Source organism: Salarias fasciatus (assembly GCF_902148845.1).
Source record: "Salarias fasciatus chromosome 23 unlocalized genomic scaffold, fSalaFa1.1 super_scaffold_20, whole genome shotgun sequence".
Taxonomy (NCBI): domain Eukaryota; kingdom Metazoa; phylum Chordata; class Actinopteri; order Blenniiformes; family Blenniidae; genus Salarias; species Salarias fasciatus.
Genome location: NW_021941230.1, coordinates 849033 through 875193, shown reverse-complemented (window position 1 = coordinate 875193; position 26161 = coordinate 849033). Strand labels below are relative to the sequence as shown.

Below are 26161 nucleotides of genomic sequence, written 5' to 3'. Positions count from 1 at the left end.
TTGGTAACCCAAACTATTCATTTCTGGGCAATGAATATTAATGAATGGTCACGAAATATTGATTCCTGGCGATGCATATCGATTAGTGACCACTAAATATGCTAATTTGAGGCAAATACATATATATTTGTGGCTAATAAACACATTTTTGGCTCCAAAATAATTTGGCCAGTGAATATTAACAATGTATATTAATCAGTGGCTACTAAACAATATTTAGTGTCCATTACATATATATTTCAGGTCCATACATGGTAAATATTGGTCACTAAATATGAATTAGAAGTCAGTGAATATTGATTTGTCACCACTAAAAATTTAATTTTAGTCAGTTAAATATTATTAGGGGCCAGTGAATATTACTGTAAACTTTGGCAAACACTTATTGACAAATAAATATAAATGTAGGAAATGATTTGTGTCCAAAATATGCAAATTAGAAAATGAATATTCATGAAACCAGACGTGAGTTTCTCCACACAAACAAACCCAGAAAGTTAAAAAAAAAAAAAAAAAAAAAAGAACAATTCATGCACAAATCATAAGTCCGTTCAGAGGCTCTCTGGAGAACGTTCCATTGGTCAGGAACCAGGAAGTGATGTCATCGCTCAGGAGGGCTGGAGGAACTTGGCCCCGATGAGCATCAGCATGCTGCCCATGATGTAGAAGCCCAGAGGAACGCTGCTGAAGATGCTGGCTTCTCCTGCGGGGAACCACAGAACGTCACACTCCACGCCAACATTAGCAACTACTGGTCAAAAAGCTTCATGTAATGTCCTTAATTAATTATTTATGGTCAAAAATGAGTATTTAGTGGTTAAACAAATATTTACTAGTCAAAAATCAATATTGTTTTTGAAAAATCAATATTTAGTGGTCTAAAATGAATATTTAGTCATCAGAAATGAATATTTACTGGTGAAAATTTAAAACTTATTGGTCAAAAATCTGTATTTAATGGGGAAGAATAAATATTTAGTGGTGAGAAATAATGTTACTGGCTAATAATTACTAAAACTTAATAATATTTGATTAAAGACCAATATCTAGTATTTCTTACAACAAAAATATTATTATTTTATGTTTTGCATATATTTTTTTTCACAAAAAACTATTTTAAAATAAACATTTTTTAAAGTACATAATATTTTGAGGAATGATTAATATTTAATGACAAAATTAATTTTTTAACCAAATTATCATATAGTGGCCAATATTTAATATTTTTTTACGAATTAAAAAGTATTTATGTTTTATTTGTTTATTTAATATTTAATATTGTTTTAATTAATAATTAAAAAGTAGTATGTTTTATTTGTTTTTAATATTTAATATTGCTTTGCACTAATAAAAAAAGCATTTATGTTTGTTTTGTATATGTTTAATTTTTTACTAATAATTCAAAAGTATTTGTTTTATTGGTTTTTATAACATTTAATATCGATTTTTAATAATTAAAAAGTACTTATTTTATTTGTTTCTTCAAATATTTAATATCATTTTTTACTAATAATTAAAATTATTTATTATTTTATTTATTTTTATAATATTTAATATGCTTTTTAAACTAATAATTAAAAAGTACTTACGTTGGTTGTTTTTATATCATTTAATTTTTTTACAAACAATTAAAAAGTATGTATTGTTAATTTGTTTTTATATTTAAGATTGTTTTTTACTAATAAGTAAAAAGTATTTACTATTTTTATAACATTTAATATAGTTTTTATTATAATTAAGTATTTTTTTAATATTTAATATTTTTTATTAATAATTAAAAAGTGTTTGTTTTATATTATTTTTTTTTTACTATAATTAAAAATTATTATTATGTTTTATTTGTTTTTTATATTTAATATGGTTGTTTAAACTAACTTTTTAAACGGATTTGGAGGTGCTGATCCTCATTCCTGTGGCTTCACACTTGGCTGCGAACCGCCCCAGTGCATGCTGTAGGTCCAGGTTCGATGAAGCCAACAGGACAACATCATCTGCAAAAAGCAGAGATGAAATCCTGTGGTTCCTGAACCGGACCCCTCCGGCCCCTGGCTGCACCTAGAAATTCTGTCCATGAAAATTATAAACAGAACCGGTGACAAAGGGCAGCCCTGCCGGAGTCCAACATGCACCGGGAACAGGTCCGACTGACTGCCGGCAATGTGGACCAGACTCCTACTCCAGTCATACAAAGACCGGACGGCCCTTAACAAGGGGCCCCGGACTCCATATTCCCAGAGCACCGCCCATAAGGAGCCACGAGGGACGCGGTCGAATGCCTTTGTCAAGTCCACAAAACACCTGTGGACTGGTTGGGCAAACTCCCACGAGTCCTCGAGCACCCTATGGAGGGTATAGAGCTGGTCCAGTGTTCCAAGACCAGGACGAAAACCGCATTGTTCCTCCTGGATCCGAGGTTCGACTATCGGTCGGATCCTCCTCTCCAGTACCCTGAAATAGACTTTCCCAGGGAGGCTGAGGAGTGTGATCCCCCTATAGTTGGAGCACACCCTCCGGTCCCCCTTTTTAAACAGGGGGACCACCACCCCGGTCTGCCAATCCAGAGGCTAGTCTCTGTATCCGGGGGTCGGGTCGCCGGGCACCCTGCCGTCGGCTGCCACCAATCCACACTGCACCCGGCCCCTGCGGTTCCCTCGGTGGGTGGTGGGTCCACCGGAGGGTCGGCCCACGTCGTCCCTTCGGGCTGAGCCCGGCCGGACCCCGCGGGCAAAGGCCCGGCCACCAGGCGCTCGCTTACAAGCCCATATCCCAGGCCTGGCTCCAGGGTGGGGCCCCGGCTGCGCCATGCCGGGCCACGTCACAACCTTGGTTGTCTTTCTCATAAGGGCTTTCGAACTGCTCTCAGTTTGGCCCGTCACCCAGGACCTGTTTGCCACGTGAGACCCTACTAGGGGACATAAAGCCCCCCCGGCAACATAGCTCCTAGGATCATGCGGGCTCTCAAACTCCCCCACCACGATAAGGTGGCAGGTCAGGGGGGAGATTATTTTTGAGCAATGATTAATGGCAAAATTAATTTTTTAACCAATAATTATAATTTTGTGGCCAATATTTAATATTGTTTTTTTTTACTAGTAATTAAAAAAGTATTTAGTATGTTTTTTTATAATATCAATATTGTTTTCTACTAATAATTAAAGGTATGTATTATGTTCTATTTGTTTTTTAATAATATTTAATATTCTTTTTTACTAATAATTAAAAAGTATTGTTTTATTTATTTTTTATATTTAATATTGTTTTTTACTAATAATTAAAAACTATTATGTTTTGTGTTTTTTTATAAAATGTAATATACTTTTTACTAATAATCAAAAAGTATTTGTTTTATTTGCTTTTAAAATATTTAATGTTTTTTTCTAATAATTAAAAAATATTTGTGTTATTTGTTTTTATAATTTTTAATATTGTTTTTTACTAACAATTAAAAAGTATTTACTATGTATTATTTTTTTATTATATTTAATTTTTTTTTCTAATAATTAAAAAGTATTTGTTTTTTTTTATTTAATTTAAAAAAAAATCTGTTCAGTTTTTAATTAAAATCAATATTTTTGGACCAATAATTAAAAGTTTATGGTATTTATGATCCACAGATGTGTGTGTGTGTGTGTGTGTGTGTGTGTGTGTGTGTGTGTGTGTCTCCAGGTCTCCCACCGTTCCCGTTGCTCAGCGGTTCCGTCGTCTCCCAGTTCATGGACTTCTGGACGGCTTTCTTCCAGCGGGCGTACCGGAGCTCGCTCTCTGCACAACATCCAAACACACACTTTAACACAGTGTGTATATGGTGTGTGTAGTGTGCGGTGTGTCTGCTCACCCTCAGGGTTGATCTGGGGCTCAAACTTGTCGCAGGTGGCTTCATTCAGGTCCTCAGACCGGAGGCTCCAGACGGAGACGCCCTCCGCCGCTCCTGCTGCCATGGCGGCGCCCAGAGCCGTGGTCTCCGGCATGGAGGGCTTCACTGGAACCCGGGAGAACGAGGAGAACCCGGAGAACGTCAGGAGAACGTCAGGAGAACCCGGAGAACGTCAGGAGAACGTCAGGAGCACCAGGAGAACGACATGAGAACGTTATACATTAAACCTGGAGCTGGTGTTCTGTATGAACTGGTCTCCCTGTTAATCGGTGCCCAGCTCCCTGCTGCAGCAGCTCTCAGAGCTGCCACCACCAGGAAGTGGGTCACCAGTTAACACGGACACCACTTCATCTGAAACACCGTGTTGAGGCTTTCTCAGTTTCAATATCTTCTTTTTTGACTCAGCTTCAAACTAACTTCATTCCACTGAATTAACACAAAAATCCAGTTTTTTCTTCACTTCCTGTTTTTTTTGTCGCTTCATAACCAGCGATTTGATTGGTCGAGAGAGAACTCCTCTAAGGCGGCCTCTGATTGGCTCATTTCTCTCTTGATATTTGATCCAGAAGAGATTTAAATTACAGGAGAGTAAAAAATTGAGAAAAATAGACAAAAAGTTGTTTTTATATATATATATATATTTTTTTAATATTTTAAAGCAAATTTAAGAAGTAAAAAAAAATTATAAATTTATTCAATTTATTGAAATTTTCTTTACTCGATATTGCTAGTGTGAAAATGTAAAAGGTTCTATTTTCTAAAATGCGCGCAGGCTGGCAGGTCTGCTGCTTTTGGAAAACGCTCCATCTCCAAGAAAATGAAGAAAACGCAGCTTTTTGAAAAACTCTCCATTTCTTAAGACATGAGGGAAAATGAAACTTTTTAAAGCTACTGAAACTCTGTGTGGAAGACGGGGAAGAGCAACTTTTTTTTAAAATGCTCAAAATTGATCTCCAAGGCAATGGGAAAGTGCAACTATTTAGAAAAAGCTGTCTGAGGAAAAATGCAAGTTTTTTAAAAGAATCTCCAAGGAAATGGGAGAGTGCAACTTTTTGAAAATGCTCGACTGTCTCCATGCCAACAGTGGAAAGCACAACTTTTTAGAAAAAGTTGTCTCTAATAAAAAAATTTTTTTTTTTTGAAAATACTGAAACTTAATCTGCATCTAAACGGAGTGAAAACACAACTTTTTGAAAACAGTCAGTGCCTGTTTCCATGGAAACAGGATTCTGTTATCTCCATGGAAACTGACATCGTTTTCAAAACGTCACTTTGCAAACTTTTTCATACGCTTTGTGAAACTTTTCCTGACAATAAAACTCAGCTAGTGTCCCTGTTGCCGTGGAAACCGGGCTCTCTCTCTCTGTCTGTTCACCGACGGGGATGCAGAGGATGTCGGCCTGCAGCTGCATCAGCAGCCGGTTGGACGTCATGCCGCCGTCCACCTGCAGCTGGCTCAGCGGGATGCCACTGTCCTGGTTCATGGCGTCCAGGATCTGCACGAGAACCCGGAGAACCGTGAGAACGTCGCCCGAAAACGAGGAGGAGAACGAGGAGGAGAACCACCGGAGAACCGAACCGACCTCTCGGGTCTGGAAGCACACGGCCTCCAGGGCGGCGAACGCCACGTGGTTCTTGTTGGTGAACTGGGTCAGGCCGCAGATTATCCTAGAACACGGAGAACGTGAGGGAGGGGGGTTCTGGGGGGGGGGTTCTAGAAGAGGAGGGGGGGTTCTCACCCTCTGGCGCTGGGTTCCCAGTACGGAGCGTAGAGGCCGGAGAACGCCGGGACGAAGTAACAGCCGTACGAGGTTCCGACAGAGGCGGCACACTGCTCTGGAGGGAGGGGGAGGGGCGTCAGTGTGGCTGGGACAGATATTGGTACCGATACCAGGGGAGCTCTTTAGCTATTGCAGGTCTGAAGTACTGATACCAGTACTGATATCAGTAATAACCTCTTTTTACTTAAGATACCACATACCAGTGCCGATACCACTACTAAACTTCAGCTACTATAGGTGCAAAGTACCCATACCACAGCCGATCCCGAGACAGGGATTTAGCAACTAGAGGAGCCAAGTACCGATACTAGTACCAATACCAGAACAGACCTTTAGCTAGTAAAGGTACCAGGTACCGATACCAGAACAGACCTTTAGCTAGGAAAGGTACCAGGTACCGATACCAGAACAGACCTTTAACTAGTAAAGGTACCCATACCACAGCCGATACCGAGACAGGGATTTAGCAACTAGAGGAGCCAAGTACCGATACTAGTACCAATACCAGAACAGACCTTTAGCTAGTAAAGGTACCAGGTACCGATACCAGAACAGACCTTTAGCTAGTAAAGGTACCAGGTACCGATACCAGAACAGACCTTTAACTAGTAAAGGTACCCATACCACAGCCGATACCGAGACAGGGATTTAGCAACTAGAGGAGCCAAGTACCGATACTAGTACCAATACCAGAACAGACTTTTAGCTAGTAAAGGTACCAGGTACCAATACCAGAACAGACTTTTAGCTAGTAAAGGTACCAGGTACCGATACCAGGACAGACCGCTACTGCAGGTAAAAAGTAATGATACCAGTAGCAATACCAGGACTGACCTCCTGCTACTACAGATATCAAATACAGATACCAGGACCGATACCAGAACTAACCTTTAGATACTTGACGATACCAAGTACCAATACTAGTTGTGAACTTGACCTATGTGCCAATACCTAGTATCAAAACCAATACTAATCTTTACCAGCATGCTTATACTAAGCATCGATACTGTGTACCGATATCAGTGCTTATTAAGCATCACTAAGCCCAACATGCACACACAGCAGTATCGGCCCCGGTATCGGTACAGACCGAGTTCTTCGGAGGAGCCGATGATTCCCAGGTTGTCCTGCAGCCAGCGCACCACGGCTCCGGCGATGGCCACCGAGCCCTGGTGGGGGGGAGGGGGGAGAACCGGGAGAGAACCGTCAGGAGGTTCCACTAGAACCCTGAGGAGGGTTCAGGGGTCAAAGGTCGCTGCGGTACCTCCAGAGCGTAGCAGGCCGGCTTGTCCCGGCCCAGCTTGTAGGCCACCGTGGTGAGGAGGCCGTGGTCCGACATCACCGGCTGGAGGGGAGAGGGGGGGCGTTACCATGGCAACGGGTCAGAGAGGGACCATGTTGCCACGGCAACATTCTGACAACAATGGCTATGTTTCCTCTTGTTACCATGACGACGGAGCATTTAAAAAAGTTGTAAAATCACAGGACTCTGAGCACTGTTGTCATGGAAACACATTTGATTGTTGTGTGTTGTCACTCGTTGCCATGGAAACATGGCCTCAGGGGAAGACATGACATCATCATTCGTTTACCTTGGATCCGGTGTTCCTGAGGAGGAAACAGCCGGTTCCGTACCTGGAAAACACCCAGACAGCAGTCAGACACAACCAGACATCTGGAACGATACTGACACCGATATCAGTATAAAACAAGTTTCTGTTGTGAAAACATCTGAGAACCAGGACTGACCCAGAAAAAAATTATAGAATGCTGATCAACTTAATGCAACGAGAAGCAAACAAACACAACGGAACTAGAGGGAGAAATATCGGCTGCTGGTATCGGACCAGTCTGACTGAGCAGATACTGATACTGACATGCTTTTAGAAAATGACTGATACCATACTGATACTGATTTTGGACCAATACTTAGAAGTTGAAAAACAGCTGATGGCAATAAGGATGCTGACACATCAATATGGAGAGCGTCACAGATACAGATGTCGATACCAATGGAGATGCTGCTATGGAAACGGTTTCCAATGCAGACGGATGCCAATACCACTGATGCTTATACAGATACTGATGCTGATACCAGTACTTTTGCTGACACCACTGACAGCAATACGGATAGTGATAACAATACACATACTGATGTGATATCAATACCAATATCAATACTGATGCCAATACTGATACAGATATTGATGCCAACATGAATATGGATGCTGATACCAATACGGATACTGATGCTGGTACTGATATTGATGTCTATACAGGATATTGATACTGACGCTGAAACTGTTACAGATACTGACACCAACAGAGATGCCGATACCAATACGGATACTGATGCTGATACTGATGTCTATACAGGATATTGATACTGACGCTGATACAGATACTGACACCAACAGAGATGCCGATACCAATACCGACGCTCAAACGAATTTTAATGTCGATACCAAGATAGATACCGATGCTAATTATTGCATTATATAGCATTAGCCTACACCTAGCGGCCCAGCCGGACAGCATCGTTACAGTGGCGGGAGACTTTAATCGCTCCAACCTGAAGTCTGCGCTGCCCAAATTCCACAAATATGCGAACTTCCCCACAAGAGAGACAAATACTGTGGATCAGGTCTACTGCAGCGTCCCACAGGCCTGCAGAGGCAGACCACTGCCTCAGCTGGTCTCTCTGACCACATGTCTCTGGCCCTGATCCAAGCATACAAGACACTTGACTGCAGAGAGAAACCAACCTCACAGACAGTCAAAGTGTGGACAGAGGAGGCCACTTCAGACTAGGGGTGGGCGATATGGCAAAAATATCAGATCACGATTTTTTAAAATCATTTGATCTGCTATTCTATTTTTTATTCTATTCTATATTCTATTGATTCTTCCAGACTAATTTGCAAGTTCGACAATTTTTTCCCCCAATGTTAAACATATAAAACGTATAAAATGTATTTAAACATGTGAAATCCTAAAAGAAAAAAAATATATAATTTAACCCAAAGAAACTGGCTTTGATTTAAATAGTAGTGTTTTTTCTAATCAAAATGTGCAATGAACCCAAACATAAAAAGTAATGAACAGCAATAGAGTGAACTTTTGTAACACACAAACTAAACGCACCAAATAGCCTTTTAGCACAGTTTTAATGGGAACCATGTCTTTAGCAAGCTAATAAGTAACGGCTTCAGTTACTTCTTTCTAGGGGGAGTCAACGTTTACAATTTTTTTATATATGTGTAACCGGGACTTCTAACCGACGTGGAACCGATCACACGTGACTTCATAGATTTATTTTTTCTACTGCAGTTGCGCTATATGACCACTAGAGGGCTCTGTCTCCATTGAAATACAGCCCCTCATCATCCCATTAAATCAAAGACGTTCCACTAGTTATCAGACTAAAGGTTCGTTTCAGCTGTTAACTTGATGGTATGTTCACTAAGTGTCTTTTCACATTTCTGTGATTTGTTGTGTATATAAAATCCCTCATGCTAGCTTGTGAACTGCTAGCGGTAGCTCGCTAGCTAGCATTAGCATCGGTGCTAGCTTCAGCGTCTCTCCCTCCAGCTTGTCGGGGTGTTTCTATGGCGACTGATCTCTTGTAGATCCCGTACTGCTGCTGTAAACCAGCTCTGCCTGACACAGCCTCCACCCAGCAGCAGCTCCAGCTGGAGAAGCTGTCGCACCGCGCTCCGCTCGTTGTTAGCTGCCTTCGCGTCCCCGAGTCAACTTGAAAGCAAGCCCTGCAGGACTGCTTCGACACCACAGACTGGGAGGTTTTTGCTGAGGGGTCAGACCTGGAAGGAAACACATCAGCTGTGCTGAAGCACATCAACTTCTGCGCTGAGTGTGTGACACAAAGACCGTTAAAGTGCTGCCCAATCAAAAGCTGTGGCTCAACAGGGACCTGGCGGCCCTGCTCAGAGCACGCCACTCAGCTTTCAGATCTGGGGACCAGCAGGCCTACACGACCTGAGGAGGGCCATCAGAGAAATATTTCACTGTTCATCCTGTTGACTAACAAGTTTTTATACTGACAATAAAGATCTTTCTATCTGTTGATGCTGACACCGATACCGGAGCCGATACTTCCTCCACTCACGTGTTCTTGGCCTGCCCGTCCTGGAAGCACATCTGTCCCACCAGCGCCGCAGACTGGTCTCCCAGACACTGAGAGGTCAGAGGTCAGAGGGGTCAGAGGTCAGGGGTGTCGGGTTACAGCGGTGCAGACTGTGCGGCGGTTGACGGACTCAGGAGATGGGGATCCCGGACAGAGCCCCGGATTTCTGAAACAGTCAAAGAACGAAGACGTGAGCTGGTGAGGTGAGCACGGGTCAAAGGTCAAAGGTCACCCTGGCGTCAGAGGGAAAGGTCGTCACCCGGAGCCCCGACATCGGAAACACTGAATCCCAAAAAGTTCTACTGAAAATACGGACACTTGGATTTTGTGAAAAAAATGTGGAAATATTGCTGCGAGCAGCATCGATCGGGACCCCGCCCACCATCTAGTGTTGTCAAAGGGCTTTTATTTTGAAGGAATTTAGGGCTTTCACTTCAAAAAGATAGTACATGCTGTCATGAACACTGGTTAAACTGTAATGTTCCATTTAGGGCTGTCGCGGTAAACCGGTATTGACGATAATCGTGGTATTAAAAAAAGGAAATTTCAATATCGTGTTCAAAATGCGCCTATGATAATATCGTAAAGAGGATCTAGTGCCACTTGAAACGTGTTGAAGTGTATTTTCAAAATCCGCTCCTGTTCTTCCGCCCTGCCTCGCCTCCCTCCTGCAGCACCCCAGCGTCTCCCCCTCCCCTCGCATATAAACACAGCAGCAGTGGTAGCGGCACAGCTCCTAGCTAGCGGGGCTCCCAGTTAGCGAGCGTCACGAGTGAACTAAACATGTCGGCGGTGGCCGACAACGACAGCGAGACGCTCTATCCTAACCCGAAAAAAGTGTGTTTAGCAACACTGACTGCACGTTGAAGCTCGCGGGTAGTAGTCGGGCCCCATTAGGTAGGTTCAAGACGTGTCATTGTAATGTGTCCGGGCGGTTTCAAGTTGTGTCGCTGATATCCGCCGTCTTCTCCGCCGGCCCCCTTCGAGCAACTAACCGGTGAGTATTCGGAAAAGGGCCCCATGCGAGGGATTTTCGACACGTTGTCGTTGCAGCGTCTAGTGTAGCGCCTTCAATTTGTCATTGAAATTGACTGATGTTAGCCGTCCCTCTGGACCCCCTTCAGCTCGGGGCCCCCTTCAGCTCGGGGCCCGAGCCAGTAGCGGTGCCTCTGGCTGGAGAGAAGCAGCTGCTGCTCATTCCGCCTCGGATTTAAACAAACAAACAAAAATCCTCAGCAGTGTGGTGGTGGTACAGGATTTCACCCCAACAGGGCCCGTGGGTTTTCATAACCCACCAACCCTACGTAAATGACGCCTCTGCTGTGGATCCTCTGTTAATCAGTTCATCACATTTTAATTAGTTGAGTGTAACTACACTTTTGGTATGCAGTTGTACAGTTACTGTTCTCATATTGTTTCAACACATCATTTGACAGGTATTCTCAATTTAATTCATCTGGGAAAAGAAAGAAAACAAACAAAAATAAAATTAAAGATGAATCTGAATGTTTGTACCATTATTAGTTGATGATTGGGTGATTGAGGTCAGGTGGGGGGGGGGGGGGGGGGGGGGGGGGTCAGGTGGGGGGTTTAGGGGCACAATGGGGTATTTTCACAGCTTCACTACTTCCTGAAAATAGCTGTGCACATTCATTTCCTGTCTTGCATTATTGGCCAAACTGATTAATCCAGGTGTGTGTGGTTTAGACTGCTGCAACAAGACACACCTGGATTAATCATTTTGGCCAATAATGCAAGACAGGAAATGAATGTGCACAGTTAATTTCAGGAAGTAGTGGAGCTGTGAAAATGGCCCATTCAGAGACACTGAGAAAAAGAGAATTCAGGGTGACTGTATTATATCTACATTGATAAAAAGCAAAGCTTCCAAGTCTTTCTCCATGTTCTACTTTATCTGTGGCTCATAATATTCAATATTTAAAAAATATTCACCAATATTTATTTATTTGTTCATTCATTTGTTTTTAATATTTATCATTTAATAAATATTCACTAATATTTATTTATTTATTTGATATTTATTATTTAATAAACATTCATCAATATGTATTTATTCATGTATTTATTCATTTGTTTAATATTTAATAAATATTCAATTATATTTATTAACTTTTCATTGGTGTAATATTTAACATCTAATAAATTTTCACTAACACTTATTTTTTCATTTGTTTAAAATTTCATATTGATTAAATATTCAATAATATCTATTTTTTAATTTGTTTAACTTTTTTTTAATAAATGTTCACTAATATTTATTTTTTACTGAATAAATATTGACTCCTAAATGCGACTCTGAGGATTCTGTCGATTCTGACTGATGACCATATTTGTTTCCAGATGTTGAAGCTCCGCCCCCTAAGTCCACATCTGTCTGTGAAGACGTCTGATGGAGAACCGGTGGAGGTTCTCGATAAGAGAACCTGGCGTTATCTAGAGCGGTTCTAGATAACAGAAGCGGTTCTAGAAAGCAGGCTGTCATCCAGAACCTGCTTTGTAGAAGCGGTTCTAGATCAGAGGAGGGGTGGGGAACGCGGAGAACGTGGAGAACGTGCGGGCCACCACAGAAGCAGTGAGGGAACGTCTGGGAGGAGCAGTGCATGATGGGAGAACGTTCTCACTTACCAGACTAGAACTGATTTTCTGAGCAAAGAGAGAGAGAGGAGAGAGAACACGGCAGGAGAACGTCTGAGAGAACGTTCAGAACAGCCTGGGTTCGACACGGTTCTAGACAGTTCTACAGGATTCCAGATGGCTGGAAAGGGTTCCAGAAGTTCTAGATGGTTCAAAAGGAGTCTCGATGTTCAAAAGGGTTCTAGACTGTTCTAGAGGGTTCTCTCTGTTTAAAGGGTTCTAGACAGTTGGAAAGAATTCTGGACATTCTAAAGGGTTCTAGACTGTTTTAAAGGGTTCTCAATTGTCTAAAGGGTTCCAGACTGTCCTAGTTCTAGATGTTGTGGAGGGTTCTAGATTTTCCAAAGATTTCTAAGTTCTAAAGGGTTTTAGGACATTTTGTATATGTTCTTACGGTTTCTAGGTTTTTTCAAAGATTTCCAAAGGGTTCTAGGCGGTTTTGAAGGGTTTTCAATGTTGTTAAGTGTTCTACATGTTCTCAAGGTCTCTAAACGATTCTAGATGGCTTTAAGGGGTTCTAGACAGTCGTAAAGGGTTCTAGACATTCTAAAAGGTTTTAGACATTCTAAAATGTTCTCGATGTTTTAAGACTTCCCAAGGGTTCTGGATGATGTTAAAGAGTTCTCAATGTTGTTGAGTGTTCTAGATGGTTCTTAAGGGTTTGAGGTAGTTCTAGATGATTTTAAACAGTTCTAGACAGTTGCAAAGGGTTCTAGACATAAAATGTTCTCGATGTTCCAATAGGTTCTACATGTTGTAAAGGGTTCTAGATGAGTTCTCATTGTTCTAAAGGGTTCTAGGTGGTTCGTAATGGTTGTAGATTCTAGACAGTTCTGAAGGGTTCTAGACATTCTAATAGGTTCTAGATGTTCTAAGAATTACTAAAGGTTCTAGATGGTCTAAAGGGTTCTTGATTTTCCAAAGGGTTCTACACTGTTCTAGATCTAGATGTTCCAAAGATTTCTCGAGGTTCTATAGAGTTCTAGACAGTTCTAAAAAGTTCTAGACAGTTGTAAAGGGGTCTAGATGTTCTAAAAGGTTCTAGATCTTTTAAGAATTCCAAAGGGTTCTATGCAGTTTTAAAGAGTTCTCAATGTTGCAAAGTGTTCTAGATGGTTCTTAAGGGTTCTAGACAGTTGCAAATGGTTCTAGATATAAAAGGTTCTAGATGTTCTGACAGGTTCTACATGTTGTAAAGGGTTCTAGACGGTTTTAAAGGGTTCTCAATGCTCTAAAGGGTTCTAGGTGGTTCGTAATGGTTGTAGATTCTAGATGCTTTTAAAGGGTTCTAGACAGTTCTGAAGAGTTCTAGATTTTCTAAAGGGTTCTGAAGTGTTCTGAGGGGTTCTAGAGGGTTCTCACCATGAGGCCGTAGATCTCTGAAGAGCTCCTCACTCGAGGCAGGATCTCCATGGGAACGCCGAAGTACCTGGTGGGAGGGGCAAGCTGTGGATGACATCATCACTTTGCTTCCATATATGGTCATGAGAGTCACATGACCCCAGAGTGACTCAGCAGAAAAACTAAACTCTTCTCTCTGGGAGAAAACTGCTCTGAAATGTCACAATTTTTGGCCAAATGTTGGAAATAAATATGAATTCTGACAGGAAAATCTGTCGTCTTTCAGTCTGTGAGCTTTTTAAAAGTGTCAGAGTTTTAGTTTTGACACCAGAGGCGTCAATTTGTGAAAAGCACGAGATTTTTCCCATCCGGCTCCATCATAACTGACAGAAAAATGGCAGAGAAGAGCAGAGTGCACACCTTCTCTCTTTTGAGAAAACAGACATTTAATTTGAAATTTACCCCACATATGTTACATCATTGTGTTCAGAAGAAACTTGGGATTCCTCCCATGTGCTCGGTTTGTTGATAGGAGTCACGATTTAGTCACAATTGCCACTTGTTCAAGGTGATTTTTTTCATATTTTTCCCAGTAGCGGATGAGCTTCGGAGCAAGGCAGGATTTGGGAATTGAAATTTGCCGGCTATTAAAATATACACCGTGTGACATATTTAACAGTTCTTCTAGATGTTTGTGGAGGAACTTCTCCTGTTTCATGCGGTGGTACTCCGACGTCTCTACGACAAACGGTCTCGGAGGAAATGATGTTTTTGCGAGGTGTGATTGATTTTTTTTCCCATGTGTTGTCAGATAAATCCACTAAAAATACTCACAACATTAAGACAATTTTTTTTTGCATATTTCAAGATAAAAGTATCTTAAGAAACAGAGCAAGAACAAGAGGAAACTGGCTTGATTTTAGAAAACTTTTGCTGAAATACAAACATAAATCAAGTAAATTCAGACATTTTCACTCAAATCAAGTTTTAAATTTTGCTTTGTAAGATTCTACACTGCAAAAAATCTAAATCTTACCAAGTTCATTTGTCTTGTTTTCAGTCAAAATTAAGATCAATTTCAGAGAGTGAGAGTTAAATTATTATAAAGATTAAAATTTGATTATTTCGATAATTTTAAGACTGCTCTTCTTTACTGATATCTTGTATTTCGGCGACAATTTTTTTTGTTCTTGTTTGTCGTTTTTATTCAACAATTATTGAACATTTTCTTACATTTCTACACCAATACTTTTATTTTGACACTTGTTTTCTTCCAAATGTCTCATTTTTGTAGCCATAAGTCTCAACTCATTAAATAAACTCACATAAATCCATAAATTTAGAATTTATACACTGCAAAAACTCAAAATTGATTGGTCCTGTTCATCTCACTTGATCTTGGATCAATTTAAGACAGAGAGGTTTAATGCTTGATTTAAAATTCTTATATCAAGATTAAAATTTGATTATTTCATTAGCTTTAACAGTTATTTCTCTCATTTAGTGTTAATACCTTGTATTTAGGCGGCCATTTTTTACAGTGTATCTTCAAAGTTTGATTGACAGGAAGTCTGGCTGGATTTACAAACTGTGACCTGGGAGGTCAGGAGGTCAAGTAAGGAGAGAGGGCTGCCATCTTCCTCAGACTCCCAACATTTTCAAAAAGTGGCACTCCAGGTTTCACTGTCTAGCGTCGTTCAGGTGTTTTGTGTTGTGTCTGCCGTCGGTTGCCATGGAGACGGTTGCCATGGAGACGGGCGGTACCTGCAGAGCTCGGGGTCCCAGTTCAGGGTGTGGATGTTGAACAGCATGGTCCTGCTGGCGTTGGTCACGTCGGTGCAGTGGACGCCACCGCACGCCCCGCCGGTCAGACACTGGACAGATGCCACGGCCGATATCAGCACAAGGAAGCATACAGATGAAGCCTGGACTGATACCGATACCGATATCAATGTCTGCATCACTAACACCATGTCAAAAATAACAAATATCACCGTTTTGAGTCGATATTGATGTTAAAAATGACTGATATCACATCGATGCTGAGACTGATACCACGACTGATGTCCGAACCGATACTGATATCGACGTCTGGGGCAATACTTCCATTGACGTCTGGACCAATATCGATAAAGTTTGACAGATACCGGATACCAACATGTGGAAGGACACCAACGTAAACATCTGGACTGATATCAGACTGATACCGATATTGACGTGTGGACCGATACTGGAATCAGCATCTGGACCGATACCAACATCAAGATCTTTACCGATATCTACGTATGTCTTGTACTGATACTGATATCGGTTGACATGTACCAAAGCTCACTGATATGAAAATGATACTGATAAGTTTATAAATGTTCAGTTTAAGAACGATACTGATTGATTCCAAATTTCTGAAACCAAATATTAAAAAATGACTGATATATTAAAAATGGCGATATCAGGCTGATGGAAGAAAGTTACCAATATGTGATGCTGATGCTCATGTGTTCAAAATGCCCGATATTGTACTGATACTGATGTTAAAAATGACCGATACTGAGACCGATACCCACATCAGAAACAATACCGTTATCGATGTCTGAACCGATACCGATACAGATGTCATGAATGATACAGAAATCTGGGCCGATGCTGCTAATATCGACCTCTGTACTGATAAAGAACCGATACTGCTGTTAAAAATGACTGATATCAGTGCTGTGAGCCAATACTGACGTCCAATACCGATATCAACAGCTGGATCAATACCAAGATGTTAAAAATGACAAATATCAATGTTTAGAACCGATACTGATGTTTAAAAACGACCGATATCAATATTGTGAACCTCATACTGATGTAAAAAAAAATCTGATATTGATGTTTAGAAGTATTATTTAGGTTAAAAATGGCCAATATCAATGTGTTTTGAACTGATACTGATGTAAAAAAGGACCAATATCAATGTTTAAACCAATACTGATGTTGAAAATTACCGATAACAATGTTTTGAACTGATATCAATGTCAAAAATGACCGATATCAAGTTCTGGACAGATACCACAGTTAAAACAATCACCGATATCGATGTATTGAACCGATACTGATGTTAAAAAACTTCTGATATCAATATGTAAAACTGACAGTGGTAAAAAAATGGCAGATATCAATGTTTTGAACCGATACCAACGTCTCGACCAATATTAATATTAACACCTGGACCGATACGATGTCAATGTGTGGAACGATACTGATGCTAAAATTCACCGATATCACTGTTTAGACCAACAGCAGTATGATAATATGGCCCCGTACTGCATTAGCAGTCCCCCCTGCAGCAGCCAGGGGGCGCTGTGCTCCACTCACCCAGATGAGCCAGGAGTCCACGGTTCCAAACAGAGCCCGGTTCGATTCCACGGCCTCCCGGACCTCGGGGACGTTGTCCAGCAGCCAACGGAGCTTCACCGCACTGAAGTAGGTGCTGATGGGGAGGCCCGTCTTATGCTGGAGGGGGCGGGGCCAAGGGGGAGGAGGGGGCGGGGTTAAAGGACAGCTCAGTTAAAGCAGTGTGGCTGTAATTTGACACCAACTTTCAGACTGTTCGAGGAGGAATGAAGGAAAGAGTTGAGCTTTTGAGTGCAACATTTTAAAAAAATGTTGTCGAAGCATTTTTAAAAAGTTGCATTTTGCATCAGTTTCCATGGAGACGGGTCCAAACATTTTCAAAAAGTCGCTTCATTGAATATCATCATTTTTCATCCGTATATCAGTATTTACTGCTGATAAATGGATGAATATTATTGGTTCTGCTTTTTAAATCTAATTCAGATTAGATACAAAATAAAAGACCTGAAGTTAAAATGTCATTTTAAGTACTTTATTTTGAAAGAGACTGACTTTCATTGGTTTAAATCTCGCTTTAGCTCAAATATCTTTTACATGTAACATTTTATTGCAAAAAGTAAAACATTTTTTATCCAAAGCTCTTTATTGAAAGTTGTTTTTCACATTTTGATGCTAAAAGTAAAAAATATTTAATCTGATGCTTTTATTTTGGAAGACTTTTTACCATTTTAATGTTAAGTCAAACATTTATTTCAAAGCTCTTATTTTGATTTTTTTTTTCACATTTTAGTGGTAAAAGTAAAACACACTCAATCCAAAACTTATTGTGACAGACTTTTTTTTATTTTGATATTAAAAGTAAACATATTTAAACAATACCTTTTATTTTGAAAGTTTTTTTTTGCATTGTAATGTTAGAAGTAAAACATATTTAATCCAAAACTCTTCATTTGAAATATTTTTTTACGTTTTTATGCTAAAAGTAAAACACATTTAATCCAAACTTCTTATTTTGAAAGTTGTATCTTTTTTTGTTTTTGCATTTTAATATTAACAGTAAAATATACTGAATCCAAAGCTCTTATTTTCTGTTTTCTTTTGTTTGTTTGTTTTTGTTTTTGCATTTTAATGGTAAAAGCAAGCAATGTTTAATATGGAACTCTTATTTTGAAAGTTTTTTATATATTTTTTCTTTCTTTATGTACTTTTTAAACAAAAAGTGATTTATTGCTGTGTTTTTGTTTTTTTTTTTTTTCAAATTAAAAGACCTTTTAAACCCCCTGAAGCTGGTGCCAAATTACCTTGAGGTGGTTCTTGTTCCTCCCCGGAGTCTTGCTGATGAGCCGCTCCACGGTGGACTGAGTCCTCAGGTCCAGCCACACTGAGGGACACACGGAACAGAGCGTTGGGTCAGGTTCTCTGGAGAACGCTCCCCCTGGTGGTGGTGGGGGGGAGAACGTCCCGGTGGCGTACCGATGGCGTTGTAGAGCGGCTCGCCGGTCCGCCTGTCCCACACCAGCGTGGTCTCCCTCTGATTGGTCACTCCGATAGCTGTGGAGACAGAGGCGGTGAACGTAGAGAACGCGGTGAACGTAGAGAACGCGGAGAACGTGGAGAACGTGGAGAACGAGGAGAACGGAGAACGTGGAGAACGTGGAGAACGCGGAGAACGTGGAGAACGTGGAGAACGTGGAGAACGTGGAGGCGGGCGGGGGTACCTTTGATGTTGGAGATGTCGATGTTGAGCTGGGTCAGCTTCTCGCAGGTCCGCTCCATACACTCGTACACCGACTGCAGGATCTCCCGGGGGTCCTCCTCCACCCACCTGGGGGGGTGGCAGCGTTTCCATGGCGACGGGGAGAGGGGAGATCCCCGTTTCCATGGAAATAGAGAGAGGAGAGAGCCCCATTTCAATGGTGATAAAGACAGGGGAGAGCCCCGTTTCCATGGAGACAAGGGGAGTGAGGAGAGCCCCGTTTCCATGGAGACAAGGGGAGTGAGGAGAGCCCCGTTTCCATGGAGACAGACAGAGGGGAGAGACGCATCGTTTCCAGGGCAATGGGGAGAAAGGAGATTCACCGTTTCCATGGAGACAGGGAGAGCGGCGACGGGATGGTTTCAGTAAAAAGTTTCTTGAAAGCGACTGTTTCCATGGAAACGATTCCTGTTCAGACGCTTTGTTTCAGGGAAGTCTGGCGTTCTGAAAATGCCGCCCGTCTCCATGGCGGTCCACTCACCCCTCCTTAGGGAAGCTCTGTCTGATCTCCACCTGGTGGTGGCTCAGCAGCTCCGCCGTCTTGGAGTTGAACACCTGGAGAAGGAAACAACCGGACGTCAGGCTGCAGTCAGAAGCTTTACTGTACAGTCAGTCTATAGTCAGTCTACAGTCAGAAGCTCCAGTCGGTCTAGAGCATTACAGGATGAAACCCTGGAGCCACACGGTGGCACAGTGGTTAGTGTTTGTGCCTCACAGCAAGAAGGTCCTTGGTTCTAACACCGGGGGGCTCGGGGCCTTTCTGTGTGGAGGCTGCATGTTCCCTTGCCTGATAAACCAGCCCCGCCCACTCCTCATCCGTTTGGATTTTGGAGGTGAGCTCAGTCTGGGTCGGAGCCCATAGAAGGGGATTTCACTCGGTCGTGAAACGGCCGAGCCAATCAGCGTCGCCGCTTTTTGTTTTTCCAATTTTTTTTGGTGAATTCCGGCGGATAAACCGGAAGTGACGCTATCGCTGCGCGTAGCGGAGATGACGGACTTTAACTTTAACCATCGTCTGAAAGCTACGGAGCCCCTAAAGCAGGGGTGGGGAACCCTGGTCCTGGAGGGCCGCAGCCCTGCATGTTTTCCATGTCTCCCTGCTTCAACACAGCTGATTGCAGTGAGGCTCATTATCTGGCTTTCTGCTGGACTTGGCCATGAATCTTGATTCGATTCAGGTGTGTTGAAGCAGGGAGACATGGAAAACATGCAGGTTTGCGGCCCTCCAGGACCAGGGTTCCCCACCCCTGCCCTAAAGGGACATGGAGGGAAAAAAATAGTGTTGGGTGAAAAAAAAAAGGATGAACTTTTGCGAGATCTCACAATGTTTTTTCCTGTTTTTTTTGTGATCTGTGTTCTAACTGTTCAGCCTGTGAACTCGCGCTCGATTAGTTTGGTCTCAGAGGCCGTGAAGAGATGAACTAACGCCATCAGGTTTGTGTGTTTTCAGTATTTATTCTCTTAAAGTTATAATTACATTTTCTAATTCATTTATGTCTGTTGTGAGAACATTTTAAGGCGTTTTGAGCGCTTTGTGGACACTCTTCGGAGGGTTCCATGCTTCATCAGTGAAGCTGCTTCACTCCGTCCTCCCAGCCTGCTCCTTGCTACCATCTGGTCTGTATCGATGCTGATCAATCAGGGACTCAGAGCAGGATTCACTATTGTTAGTTATGGGATACAGCTGTTGTTCTTATGAGTTCGTTTGCAAGCTGAAATGTGGTCAAATAAAACTAGACAGACATATCTCTACAGTTACTCTGCATTCATTCATGTCTATGTGTAGAACTTAAGGACAGTTTTCTGGTCACTTGTTAACGATTTGTTTTCACATGTTAAAAAAGGGGAATTACAACACACTTGCTTGTGATATTAACCTGTTAGGAGACAGTCACTGGTTCACTCCTGTAGCTTTAATTAATAAACCAACATTAGGTTTGATGAGACAGGGCCAGTGGCAGGAGGAAAGAGGGAACAAGTTTTATCAAGATCAGCAGAGCCTCAGGACCACAGAACTGGAACAGCTTTGTTGTTTGCTGATTCAGTGAAAGGAAAACAAGAAAGCAGTCACATTTAAGAGCTGATTCCCTCTGTTCTGTGTCCAGTCTTCATAGATGATGGGGCTAAACATGTCCCAGAAGTTTGCCACCATCACAGGGTCCTGGTCCTGGTCCTGGTCCTGGTCCTGGTCCACTCCAATGCAGATGCAGTGTGTTTTCTGTGTTGGAACTAAATAAGACCAAGACCAGGAACAGCTTGGCTCTGGTTGGAATCCTGGAGTCCTGGAGCCCTGCTTCCAGTGGGAGTCCTTCCCCTCCCCAGCATCTGGGCCTCAAAGACCACGACTCAGTACAAGAAGACTCAGAGCTTCAACATTTTGACTACAGCATCCTTTATCCACAACCTGAGACAGCCTTACAATACTACACTGCTAAATAATATTACATAGAAATTGAATAAGTTTTATTATTCCTTGCTCCTTTTCATTCCTTTTGTTTGTATTCTGTTCTTTGTTTTTCAATTGATTTTTTAAATGTTTGAAATAAATTCCTTCTCTTATTCATACATACAAATTACATTTTGTTGTCTGTGGATTTGTTCTCTGCACACTGGAGTTGAGTGGAATCAAATGTAATTAAAAATAACTGCAGCGAAAAGATTTTTCTCTGGTCTGTGTAACAGTGTGATGTGATGAAATTACGCAACTGTTGTGTGTCAGATGTTTACTGTTGAAACTGTGTTGGTGTAGTGTCACATCTGTCTGATAATGTACAAAGTCAAAGTGTGGAGAGCCAGGGACCAGGCCCCGGAGAGCCAGGGACCAGGCCCCGGAGAGCCAGGGACCAGGCCCCGGAGAGCCAGGGACCAGGCCCCGGAGAGCCAGGGACCAGCCCCGGAGAGCCAGGGACCAGGCCCCGGAGAGCCAGGGACCAGACCCCGGAGAGCCAGGGACCAGGCCCCAGAGAGCCAGGGACCAGACCCCAGAGAGCCAGGGACCAGGGACCAGGCCCCGGAGAGCCAGGGACCAGACCCCTGAGAGCCAGGGACCAGGCCCTGGAGAGCCAGGGACCAGACCCCTGAGAGCCAGGGACCAGGCCCCGGAGAGCCAGGGACCAGACCCCGGAGAGCCAGGGACCAGACCCGGAGAGCCAGGGACCAGGCCCCGGAGAGCCAGGGACCAGCCCCGGAGAGCCAGGGACCAGGCCCCGGAGAGCCAGGTACCAGACCCCGGAGAGCCAGGGACCAGGCCCCTGAGAGCCAGGGACCAGGCCCCAGGGAGCCAGGGACCAGGCCCCGGAGAGGCAGGGACCAGGCCCCGGAGAGCCAGGGACCAGGCCCCGGAGAGCCAGGTACCAGACCCCGGAGAGCCAGGGACCAGGCCCCGGAGAGCCAGGGACCAGGCCCCGGAGAGCCAGGTACCAGACCCCGGAGAGCCAGGGACCAGGCCCCGGAGAGCCAGGGACCAGGCCCCGGAGAGCCAGGTACCAGACCCCGGAGAGCCAGGGACCAGGCCCCGGAGAGCCAGGGACCAGGCCCCGGAGAGCCAGGGACCAGACCCGGAGAGCCAGGGACCAGACCCCGGAGAGCCAGGGACCAGACCCCAGAGAGCCAGGGACCAGGGACCAGGCCCCGGAGAGCCAGGGACCAGGCCCCGGAGAGCCAGGGACCAGGCCCCGGAGAGCCAGGTACCAGGCCCCTGAGAGCCAGGGACCAGGCCCCAGGGAGCCAGGGACCAGGCCCCGGAGAGGCAGGGACCAGGCCCCGGAGAGCCAGGGACCAGGCCCCGGAGAGCCAGGTACCAGACCCGGAGAGCCAGGGACCAGGCCCCTGAGAGCCAGGGACCAGGCCCAGGGAGCCAGGGACCAGGCCCCGGAGAGGCAGGGACCAGGCCCCGGAGAGCCAGGGACCAGGCCCCGGAGAGCCAGGTACCAGACCCCGGAGAGCCAGGGACCAGGCCCCGGAGAGCCAGGGACCAGGCCCCGGAGAGCCAGGTACCAGACCCGGAGAGCCAGGGACCAGGCCCCGGAGAGCCAGGGACCAGGCCCCGGAGAGCCAGGGACCAGGCCCCTGAGAGCCAGGGACCAGGCCCAGGGAGCCAGGGACCAGGCCCCGGAGAGGCAGGGACCAGGCCCGGAGAGCCAGGGACCAGGCCCCGGAGAGCCAGGGACCAGGCCCCGGAGAGTCAGAGACCAGGCCCCGGAGAGCCAGGGACCAGGCCCCGGAGAGCCAGGGACCAGGCCCCGGAGAGCCAGGGACCAGGCCCCGGAGAGTCAGAGACCAGGCCCGGAGAGCCAGGGACCAGGCCCCGGAGAGCCAGGTACCAGGCCCTGGAGAGCCAGGGACCAGGCCCCGGAGAGCCAGGGACCAGGCCCCGGAGAGCCAGGGACCAGGCCCCGGAGAGTCAGAGACCAGGCCCCGGAGAGCCAGGGACCAGGCCCCGGAGAACGGGACTCTGCCTGCAGGAGGACTGTAGAGACTCAGACTTCACTGTCCAGAGAGGCTCCATTCATCACAGCTACATTTAGCTGAACTGAAGTGTGTGTTGTGACACACAGTGAAAGCTTCCAATTCAACAGTCTATTAAGATTACATTCTTTTAAAGCTTCTTTTCACAATTAATGTTAATTGTTAACCTTTGAAATAAAATTACTGTGTAATAAATAATTTTCATAATGTATTCCATCCATGACAGTGATTGAGGATGCTAATATTATATTATATTATATTATAGTCTTCATTTGGCGGGTTCCTCTCCTTGCCTCTCACCAGAACCTGCCTTCTTCAGCTCCTCTCGGCAGTCTCCATGTTTTAATACTCTGTGCTGTAAACTGTTTTCTTGTCTGTCACATCTGCTGATGGTCTGCCCGTCCTGCAGGGGGAGCTCTCCTCTGCTCACACTGAGCTTTCTTCCATTATTCCTGGTTGAGAGTTTTCTAGGGAGTTTTATCTCAATGGATGTGAGGGTATAAGGGCCGAGGATGTTGTTATGATGCTGTGTAAAGCGATTTCAGACAAATTATTTGTAAAAATGGGCTTCACAAATAAAATTGCCTGGCTTTGTTTCACCGTTAAGAGTTTAGTTTGATTGCATTTTCAATATAAGAGGTTTAAATGATCATCTCTGTGTGAGATAATAGGATAAATGTCTCTTTCTAAACTACACACACACACACACACCACACACACCACACACAGATCATTTCATGTAATTTTGCTAAACTTTAAACTTAACGTTTGTCCCAGTAGAGTTGCCGTAACGAGCTGTCTCGCCGTAAATCATGCCGCGATGATGCGGGCACATGCGCCGAAGCGTGTGGTACGGATCGTGTTCCGGGTACGGATCAGGTACTGATAAGGCCGACACCAAAATAAAAACCAATAAACTTCTCCCACGGGTGATGTGTGTGTTCCTCCATCTTTGTGTGTCTGCTTTACTTCCGGCTCATTGACGCTACTTAAAAAAAAAAAAAAAAACAATCTTTGCCAGATCTGCAAAAGTTCATCTTTTTTTCCCATAAATAATTTTTTTCCCTCCATGTCCCTTTAGGGGCTCCGTAGAAAGCTGCAATCAGTAAAGTTCTAGCCAAAATACCAAGCATTACAACAATCAAGCAAGAGCAGGAGTCTGGCCTGGAGAGCTTCCAACAGGAAAAGACGTTTTCGCGTGTCTTTGTGTGTAGGGAAGCAAGAGCGAATGAGCTAATGCTAACCCTTAGAGAAGCAAACGCATTTTGATGACGTATTTGTTTTGAAGCTCTGATTGGCTGAAGTGCCTGTCAGTCAAAGGAGTAACCGACACCCCCTGCAGAGGTTTCTATGGGCTCCTATCCAGACTGAGCTTAACTCCACATCCAAATGAGGACGAGGAGTGAGCGGGTCTGGTTCACGAGGCTAGCATGTTCTCCCCGTGTGTGCGTGGGTTCTCTCCGGGTTCTCCAGCTTCCTCCCACGGTCCAAAAACACGTATGTCAGGTTAATTGGTCACCCTAAATTGCCCCTAGGTGTGAATGTGTGAGTGAATGGTTGTGTGTCTGTATATGTGTCAACCCTGCGACAGACTGGCGACCTGTCCAGAGTGACCCCGCCTTCACCCACAGCAGGTAGGATCGGCTCCAGCCACCCGCAACCCCGAAAGGGAGAGAGGTAGAAAATGAATGAATGAATGAATGAATGAATGAATGAATGAATGAACACTGCAGCTTCTGACTGTTCCACAGAAAATAAAGGCAAGTCAGTCTACAGTCGGAAGCTACAGTCAGTCCACAGTCTGAAACCAATGTCACATGCTGCAGTCAGTCTGCAGTCAGGCTACAAACAGAAGCTCCAGTTGGTCTACCGTCGAAAGCTACAGTCAGTCTGCAGTTAGACACTACAGCCAGAAGCTACAGTCAGTCTACGGTCGAAAGCTACGGTCAGGCTACAGCCAGAAGCTAAAGTCAGTCTACAGTCGGAAGCTACAGTCAGAAGCTACAGTCAGTCTGCAGTCAGGCTACAAACAGAAGCTACAGTCAGAAGCTACAGTTGGTCTACAGCCAAAAACTACGGTCAGTCTACAGTTAAACGCTACAGCCAGAAGATACAGTCAGTCTATAGTCAGGCTACAGTCTGAAGCTACAGTCGGTCTACAGGTTACAACACTGTAGCTTCTGACTGTTCCACAGGAAACAGCATGAAGACCCTGGTCTGGTTCTGAAGGGAAATACAACCTGGTCTAGTTCTAACACAGACCCTGATACGGTTCTAAAACAGAACCTGGTCCAGTTCTCATAGTAAACAGAACCCTGACTGTGTTCTCACATCAAACAGAACCCAGCCTGGTTCTGCTGATCTAGTTGTCCACACTGACCCACTTCCCTCAGCACATAGAGCCCCGGACCCCCTCGACCACCCTCCCTGCCGGTCCCCGGTGCTCCTACCAGGAACCGTGTGGAGCTGGTCCCCTGGTCGATGGCGGCCACCAGCGGGCCCAGCGTGATCCGGTTGGAGGACGCGGCCATGCCGCCGTTCATGAGCCCGGGACCGAGACCAAGACCAGAACCGGCACACCGGACCGGTAGCGACCGGAGCGGGGGTTCAGGGTTCACGGCTCAGCAAAGTCGAGCTGGGAGCGGAGCGTGCGTCGCGCAGTGATGACGTCACCACGATAGCGACATGAAGACCTGGCAGCGTTCCTGAAATAAACACAGAGGAGACCTGTGAATTATTATTGAATAGTTTAGTAATAATAATAACAATGATGATGATGTAATGAAAATAATAATATATGAGAAAAT

At 44.3% G+C, this 26161-nt stretch overlaps 1 protein-coding gene across 1 annotated transcript; it reads right to left on the bottom strand.

Annotated features, from left to right (window-relative positions):
* Positions 1-219: 219 nt before the first annotated feature.
* Positions 220-26001, bottom strand: LOC115384153 (glycerol kinase-like). The gene is given in 20 exon segments (XM_030086492.1): positions 220-703; positions 3676-3762; positions 3836-3979; positions 5250-5370; positions 5458-5542; positions 5614-5710; positions 6746-6824; positions 6920-7000; positions 7248-7290; positions 9782-9849; positions 9930-9965; positions 12446-12463; positions 13817-13883; positions 15560-15669; positions 17153-17290; positions 18433-18512; positions 18605-18682; positions 18850-18956; positions 19369-19442; positions 25805-26001. Coding segments are annotated over 20 exon segments (1701 nt in total). The 5' UTR covers positions 25898-26001; the 3' UTR covers positions 220-608.
* Positions 26002-26161: the final 160 nt, after the last annotated feature.